This window comes from Salvia miltiorrhiza, chromosome 4 (genome assembly GCF_028751815.1).
Source record: "Salvia miltiorrhiza cultivar Shanhuang (shh) chromosome 4, IMPLAD_Smil_shh, whole genome shotgun sequence".
Classification (NCBI taxonomy): Eukaryota; Viridiplantae; Streptophyta; class Magnoliopsida; order Lamiales; family Lamiaceae; genus Salvia; species Salvia miltiorrhiza.
This window is the reverse complement of record NC_080390.1, coordinates 1,151,163-1,159,953: the sequence shown is the minus strand read 5'-3', so window position 1 is coordinate 1,159,953 and position 8,791 is coordinate 1,151,163. Positions and strand designations below refer to the sequence as shown.

Here is an 8,791-nt window from a genome sequence, read left to right as displayed (position 1 = left end):
AATTATTCTTTTATAAATGACACGGGTTTTAATAAAATAGTTGAATGTGCTGTGAGTGAAGAAAGAGTCACATTTTATTGTGAGTGAAAAACTTATAAAAAAATATACTGGATACAATTTATGTGGACTGACGAAAATGAAAAATTAGATATATTTTATGATGACAGAGGAAATAATATTAATTTATTGTGGAGTAATATCTATAAACAAAATAAAATTATTTTTAGATGACAAAAAGAGTGTTATCTACTTAGTTATATCTATATATAAATAAAAATAAAAATAAAAAAGAAAAAGAAAAAGAAGAGAGAAAGGGAACGATTTCCCTCAAAGGTAACTCACCGAGCCGACTTATTGATTGAAATTTGAATATTCGAAAAAGAAGACATAAAATAGTTCTTCAAAATTAGAAGCTAAAATAAAATCGAAGCATTCCCAAAGAGTTGCTTCAGTTTCAGCTGTAATCGTTTTAGAGGTTCTGATAATCGCTCTGTCGAAATGGTAATTTCCATTGCTATATGCTTTACTTTTCTTTTTGTCATTGAGGACTTTTATCGAACAGTTTCAAGTTGCAGTGCTGGTGCACACGAAGCTTGTGAATTGTGCTTGTTTTAATTTATTTGTTGGAAACTATTTATGTGTTTTTCCAGTCAGTGACGCTTCACACGAATTTGGGCGACATAAAGTGCGAAATCTTCTGCGACGAGGTGCCGAGGACTGCTGAGGTGCGTGTTCTTTAGTAGTAGTAGTTGTTGCCTTTCGTGTTAAATAAATTTTCGTGATTGTAATTGTATATATGCGTGTAATGTTAGTGTATTTTTGCTATTATCTGTTGATGATCAGGCGATTTTTTTTTTTTTCGTGCTCGTGAGGATGAACGAAGTAAAATGATGTTAGTTGTTGAGGTGTGGGAATTTTCTTACCCGCTATTGGCCTGCAGCTGATAATTTTTTTGAAAACAATACTATGTTTGATTCTACCATTATGTGCATATACAAGTAATTATGAAAGCCCAAAATCAAATTTTAGGGCTTACCATTATGGCTGTCTGATGAATTGTTTGATGCTCTTTGTTCGATTCGTTTTTTTTGTTTTTGGAAGAATTGGGATTCGTACGTATGTATGGGTGTGTTTGTGTGTTGATGCAGACTTATTGCATTTTAATGATTCTGCATACGACATTAAGACGCCTATTGGTTTCTTTCTGTAATTCAACCCTGCTAATTTAGTTGTTCTATTGGGGTAGTCTTTGGATCATGATATTTAGGATTTGTACCTATTGCACGGGATCGAAGTTGAGGGAATCACATTGATGAAATTGCTTGTTTTTACGAGTTTGGGGGTGTTTGTTTTGGAGACATTTGGGTGAGAATTTTGGTAATTTAGGTGGTTTGTTGCTATATATTACCAGAATAATAGTTAGAAGTTGTACTTTGAAATATATTCTTCTGCAAGGTATATGTAATATCTTGAAATATGTGGTGCTCTTTATTCCATTGATAATCATGTCTTATGATTCTTGATTGACTAGATATGTGTTCTCATTTATATTTTACACATGTAATGTCGACTCTGTCCACATGCTATTTCCCAGTGCCTTTTTAGTCAGGATAAGCCTCGTGTCTTACAATATATTTTTCTTACTTGAACTCATAAAATTGTGTTACAGAACTTTCTGGCGTTAGCTGCAAGTGGCTATTACGATGGAACCATATTTCACAGAAATATTAAGGGTTTCATGATACAAGGTGGTGATCCGACCAATACAGGCAAAGGTGGGACAAGTATATGGGGTAAAAAGTTCAATGATGAGATAAGAGAGTCTTTGAAGGTAACTTCTGCAAGATTTAGTTCGTTAAGTTTCTGGTTCATTTTCCACGTGATACATGCAAAAAATAAATGCATCAGTGAGATAGGATCTTGCAGTCTTTTTACTCTTTTGTTTAATTGTTTGATCAGTTAATGCTGAGCATCTTTAATAGACTAAAACACCAAGGTGCAGTTTTCTGATTGTAACTATGCATGCGCATATATTTTTTTTTACCATAACCTGCAAGCACAACTTCCTAGAATGTGATATCTAAAACTGAGTGTGTTTTTTTATTAGTTGTATCTTCTTTGCAGTTTTTGGAAGGGAGGTCTATTAGTATTATCTCGATATCATTTTTGAAGACTAGAGAAGTTAATCATATAAACCTGTAATTGTGTTTGTGTTTGATTTCTTTTTTGTTTTCCTTCTGATTCAGCACAATGCTAGAGGTATGTTATCCATGGCGAACAGTGGGCCTAATACTAACGGAAGCCAGTTCTTCATTACCTATGGCAAGCAACCTCATCTGAATGGACTCTATACCATCTTTGGGAAAGTGATTCATGGGTTTGAAGTGCTTGATATAATGGAAAAGGTTAGCCCAAAAATCTCATCCACTCCTACATATGGGTTATAACACAGAATGAAATGGTCTTTTGAAATTTCTTGTATTCTATTTTCTGTAACCTGACCCCTCCAGCTCCCGACGGACCAAGCAATACTTAACACCAATCCAACATTTGTTTGCATTTCCAGGCTCCAATGGGTGCGGGGGATCAACCTCTCATGGAGATCAGGATCAACCGTGTAACAATTCATGCTAACCCACTTGCCGGTTGAATAAAGGCTTTTAGAACACAAAGCGGTGCCTAGTTTGAAGACTGTCGTGCTTTATCATCGGATATCAGAAAACTTCAACACTCAACTGGTAGTTGTTGATGGCAGAATATTGGAGAGTAAGAAACTTCTAACATTTTCAGTTATAATGGTTGTGTAGTTTATATTGGTGACTGCTGGATATTTTCTTACTGCGATGTTTCTATTTCTGAACCCGATAAAGTCTAAGTCGGGTTCCTGATATATCGGTGACTGGATATTAGATTGTCTTTGTTGATAGGCGTGTTATTGTAACAGTTAGAGATGATGATACTTACAATTAAGCTGATGATGGTACGACTGCTGCATATGTAGCAATTGTCATTGAATGGGCAAATTATTGCAATATCTTGTGGTGAAATTCACTTTCTTTTTGCTCATTTTAGTAGTAAGCATATAACTGGTCTACTCTTTGTTTCCCAGCTTACCAGAATGTCTTAAATTTCTGTTTAAATGGTGTGTTTTGATGATATTTTCGTGTCACAAACATCATTTTCTGTTTACAAAGCGCTCAATAGTTAGGAAATTAGCACGTGTTGGCAATAGTAAAAGAGGAAACACATAGGAAAAATGACACTTCCATAAAATTATATTTTGGTTAAAACTGATAACTCATCCAAACTTTATGCATATTTTGATAGAGTTAAGGCAGAACTCAAGAAGTAAAATACGTACTGTAATATCTCTCCTCAACTGAGGCCTACGGCAAGCCGTCCCAAACACAATAATAATTCTCAATACCTAGAATGATCCAGAAAACTCCTATAAATACTAACCCTAAGCCTATGCACAGTGGGCTGACCCAAATAATTAAAAGAACAATAAAAGGAAATAATCATAATAAGGAAATAACCAAAACTATTATGAAATAATAATTTAGTACCGGGCCACAGCCCTCTTCCCGCGAGTATAGACCCTCCACGGAACTCGGGCTCGATCTCTATCAACTGCCTCTCCCACTGAAACAGCCTTGTCCTCAAGGCTGAAGTAAGGAAACTGACCACGTACGTCCGCAATGTCCATCCAAGTCGCTTCATCATCATGTAATCCATTCCACTTGATCAATACTTGCTCAATCGACTGGCCCTCTCGTACTGTCGTTCGACGCTGTAGCACTGCCTCCGGCAAGTAAGGAGGGTCAACAGATAACAAATCTTCAGGTAGCGTTGGTTCGGCTTGTACCTGCCCAATGGCCTTCTTAAGCAGCGAAATGTGGAATACCGGGTGAACTCTACAAGTCGCTGGCAGCTTCAAACGATAAGCCACTGCACCCACGCGGGCTTCAACTTCAAAAGGCCCGAAGAAACGAGGCGCCAACTTGGGATTACCAGCCTTGAACAAGGTTGTCTGTCGATACGGTCGAAATTTTAGATAAACGGAGTCGCCCACCTGTAACTCAACATCCCGGCGGTGCTTGTTTGCTTCTCGAACCATACGCTGTTGTGCTCGCTCAAGATGGAACCGTAATTGATCCAATATGACGTCACGAGAACGTAATGAGTCCGCCAAGGCCTGAACTCGAACCTCCCCCGGCAAAAAACGCATCAAGGTAGGTGGGGGCCGACCATAAACCACCTCAAACGGCGTGGTACCTGCTGCAGTGTGATATCCTGTATTGTAACAATATTTGGCCCATGACAACCATTTTCCCCACTGTTTTGGTCTTTCAGAGGAAAAGCAACGAAGATACGTCTCCAAACAACGGTTGAGCACTTCGGTTTGACCATCGGTTTCCGGATGATACGCCGAGCTCATCTTCAGTTTAGTGCCGGCCAACTAAAATAGCTCACGCCAAAAAGAACTCAAGAATATGGGGTCACGGTCTGATACAATAAAACTAGGAATGCCATGTAATCGCACCACTTCTCGAGTGAATACTCCAGCCACTGTCCTAGCTGTGAATGGATGGCGCAAGGCTAGGAAATGACCGTATTTGGAAAATCGGTCCACTACTACCAACACGCAATCAACCCCTCCAAAACGAGGCAATCCTGACACAAAATCAAGGCTATTATCCTCCCAAACAGCCGAAGGTATAGGCAGAGGGGCCAACAATCCTGCTGGTGACTTTGCTTCGTACTTATTCCGCTGGCACACTTCACACTCGGCCACAAACTGTGTCACTCTTTTCATCATGCCCGGCCAATAAACATTGGAAGCTAAACGGCGATAAGTACGGAAAGCACCTGAATGGCCGCCTATTGGAGTCGAATGAAACTCCACGAGAAGTCTAGGAATCCAATCAGATTGCGGTGGAATGACCATCCGCCCTTTATAAAATAGCAAACCATGGACCAAGGTGTAGTGTTTAGTACTTGCCTGACCCGCCTCTAATGCTGTAGCAATCTGAGACAAGCGTGAATCTGCTCTCACTTCTCGTTGTACGGTAGTCCAGTCTACCCACTGAGGAAGAGAGACCGCAGCTAATTCTCCCTCCTCATCCCGGCGCGACAATGCATCCGCTGCTCTATTAAGATCACCCGCCTTATACACCACAGAAAAATCAAATCCCAGTAACTTAGCAGCCCAATTCTGCTGAGCTGGAGTTGTCAAAGGCTGTGTGAGTAAGTGTCGTAGACTTCTTTGATCAGACCGGACTAAAAATCGGCGACCTAATAGATACGGTCTCCAATGCTGCACAGCTAAAATGAGTGCCATTAATTCCTTCTCGTAGGCCGACTTGGACAACAATCGAGGAGAGAGACCCTTACTATAATAAGCTATAGGTTGCTGCTCTTGCATAAGCACGACACCTATACCTCTCCCTGACGCATCACATTCCACAACAAATTCCTTTGAGAAATCCGGCATACGCAAAACTGGTGCCATGGTCAGAGCTTGTTTGAGATTCTGAAAAGCTAGCTCGGCATCGGTCGACCACACCCAAGGTCGCAGTGCCTCCTTCTTCAGTAGTGCAGTGAGGGGAGCCGCAATTTTCCCATAATCTCGAATGAAGCGCCGATAATATCCTGTGAGACCAAGAAAACCCCTCAATCCCCGGGCAAATTTTGGAATCGGCCACTGTAAAACAGCTGATATCTTCGTTGGGTCCATTTGCACTCCTTGGCTCGAGACGAGGTGGCCCAAATACTCCACCTCTTGCCGTCCAAGCAGGCATTTCTTGGGATTGATGACCAATGACTGGTTATGGAGAACTTGAAATGTCTGCCGAAGATGCTCTAAATGTTCCGGCCAGGAACGGCTATAAACTAGGATATCATCAAAGAATACCAACACGAATCTGCGTAAGAATGGTCGAAAAATGTCATTCATCAAACTCTAAAACGTAGCTGGAGCATTTGTCAAACCAAAGGGCATGACCAAGAACTCATAATGTCTTGAGTGAGTTCGAAAGGCGGTTTTGGGTACGTCGGCTCGAGCCACTCGAATCTGATGATACCCAGCTCGAAGGTCCAATTTGCTGAACCATGCTGCTCCATGTAACTCGTCTAATAATTCCTGGATTACTGGTATTGGATATTTGTCTGGTACTGTTATCTTATTCAACTCACGGTAATCAACGCAGAAACGCCATGATCCATCCTTCTTGCGAACCAACAGCACAGGACTGGAATACGGACTGTTGCTCGGCTGTATAATCCTTGCTGCAATCATCTCGGCCACCAACTTTTCCATCTCATCTTTTTGCAAATGATTGTATCGGTAGGGACGCACAGAGACAGGTCCAGCTACTGGTTGAAGCACAATTCGGTGATCACACTCCCTTGCTGGAGGAAGGCTCGCTGAGGGCGCACTCACAGATGGAAAGGCTGCCAAGACAGCCTCCAGTTCGTTCTTAGCAGATGGCGAAAGGGACTCAGAAACCCCGAATCGCTCCAACGTCGCACCCCCATCTAAAGACCTCAACGCCCAACACTCATCTCCTTGCTCACCTGAACAGAGCTCGTGAATGGAACAGGCCCTGCGAGTGAGTGAGGGATCTCCACGCAGGCATTGTAAACGCCCATTCAACGAAAATTCCATGGTAAGATTTCTCCAATTTGCTTTCACCTCTCCTAGGGTAGCCAGCCACGACACACCCAATATCATATCCACACTGCAAATAGGAAAAACATAGCAAGAGATATAAAATGTCTCAGTATCCAGTGTGAGTGGAACATCCTTACATATTCCTCCAGTGCGAACTCGAGAGCCATCACCCAATACCACCGAAAAAGAAGTTGTGGGTTCAATTTGCCAATTTAGCTTTCGGGCCACCTTTTCGGACACAAAACAATGGCTCGCCCCATTGTCAACCATCAGTAACAGCCTTGTGTCTCCCACTCTACCGAACAGTTTCATGGTCTGAGGTCCATCAAAACCAAACGACGTTAGTTCTGATAATTGGAGCTGCTGTAGCTCTGCTGCCTCCTCCAGTTCCTTTTCCTCCAAACTCACCCCCTGGGGTTGTTGCAGCTCGTCACTTTGCTCATCATCCTCATCACCGATCAGCACTTGTAATGTTTTAGGAGGGCAACGGTGCATAGGACCAAACTTTCCTCCACAACGGAAACACGTTCTTGCTGCCATGTGTTTCCTAAATTCGTCGTTGGAGACCTGTCGAAAGTTCCTAGAACTCCGCGGAGCTGATGAACCCTGGGAATACGTAGGCAATGTGCTTGCCTGAGGTATGGAACCTTGTGACGCCGAATGGCTCGGGTGCGTGTAAGATGGCCGTGTCGAGTAGTTCATCATGGGGACAAACCTTGTAGGATTCGACGGTGGGGCTGGCGATGTTGCATGGTCTATCTTTCGAGCAGCCTGTAAAGCGGCTGAATAGCTGAAAATTACACTATCTTGAATCTGGGCTCGCAGATGCTTCTTCAACCCACCCAAGAAAAATCCCAAGTAATGCGCATCCGAGAAATCAGGAATTTGTGAAACCCTATTCTCAAAAGCGGCGATATATTCCTCGAGAGAACCTGTTTGCTTGACTGCAAGCAAGGCTTCATAGCCGTTAATTGCGGACTCATCGCCATATCGAATCAGCAACTCCTGACGAAAAGTTACCCAATCGGGATTAGGTATCCTCCTGATCAGCAATTGATACCAAGACATCGATGACCCTGACAAGGCTATCACGGCGAACTCCACCTTCTTCGCCGCAGGTGTCTGGTGCACCAAGAAATACTGCTCTGCACGTGCAAGCCATGCACGAGCATCAGATCCGTCGAAACTGGGCATCTCCATCTTCTGCAACATCGGAGTGGGGGAACTTTCTGACTTCGACAGCGAGGGATCGGGGCCCCGATCAAAGTGATCAGAGGATTTCAACTGGGCGAGAATGGCGTCAAGTTTAGAATCTGACGCTGCTTGCTTCGCCGCCGCTGCAGACTGGGCAGCGCGAAGTTCCTCCAGTGCCTTCTCTATCTGCTCCATGCGTTGTTGGTCTCTCGTCATCGGCATCTTTCGATCCGGCAGGTCGGACCAAATTGATAGAGTTAAGGCAGAACTCAAGAAGTAAAATACGTACTGTAATATCTCTCCTCAACTGAGGCCTACGGCAAGCCGTCCCAAACACAATAATAATTCTCAATACCTAGAATGATCCAGAAAACTCCTATAAATACTAACCCTAAGCCCATGCACAGCGGGCTGACCCAAATAATTAAAAGAACAATAAAAAGAAATAATCATAATAAGGAAATAACCAAAACTATTATTATGAAATAATAATTTAGTACTGGGCCACAGCCCTCTTCCCGCGAGTATAGACCCTCCACGGAACTCGGGCTCGATCTCTATCAACTGCTCGATCTCTATCATATTTTACTCCCTCCGTCTAGGGGTGTAAACGAACCAAGCTACTCGTGAGGTATTTGATGTTCGATTCGATAAAAGATCGATCAGTAATTTAATGAGCAGAAGCTTGAGCATGGCGATACTCGATTTGTTAACTCGTGAGCAAGCTCGTTAAAAGATTTATCTTAATAACATAAGGTTATTAATTGAATGTCGTAGATTTTATACTATAATTAGTAATATTTGGATTAAGTATCTAATTAACATAATTTATTTACAAGAAAATAGTAAATATATTACATTGTTGTGAATAAAATATCTTATACTCCAATACATTTGAAAAATAACTTATGTATTATGAAA

General features: G+C 42.1%; 2 protein-coding genes across 2 annotated transcripts; one reads left to right on the top strand and one right to left on the bottom strand.

The window, feature by feature from the left end:
- Positions 1 to 278: 278 nt before the first annotated feature.
- LOC131022065 (peptidyl-prolyl cis-trans isomerase CYP18-1) lies at positions 279 to 3,034 on the top strand. Its single transcript, XM_057951444.1, has 5 exons — positions 279 to 501; positions 651 to 725; positions 1,670 to 1,831; positions 2,247 to 2,405; positions 2,567 to 3,034. Exons 1-5 carry the CDS (start codon positions 499 to 501, stop codon positions 2,648 to 2,650), a joined length of 483 nt encoding a protein of 160 aa, XP_057807427.1. The 5' UTR covers positions 279 to 498; the 3' UTR covers positions 2,651 to 3,034.
- A 3,289-nt stretch (positions 3,035 to 6,323) lies between these two features.
- On the bottom strand, positions 6,324 to 8,377 carry LOC131021105 (uncharacterized). Its single transcript, XM_057950194.1, has 2 exons — positions 6,408 to 8,377; positions 6,324 to 6,327 (listed from the first exon to the last, which is right to left on the bottom strand). Exons 1-2 carry the CDS (start codon positions 8,090 to 8,092, stop codon positions 6,324 to 6,326), a joined length of 1,689 nt encoding a protein of 562 aa, XP_057806177.1. The 5' UTR covers positions 8,093 to 8,377.
- Between the last annotated feature and the right edge of the window lie 414 nt (positions 8,378 to 8,791).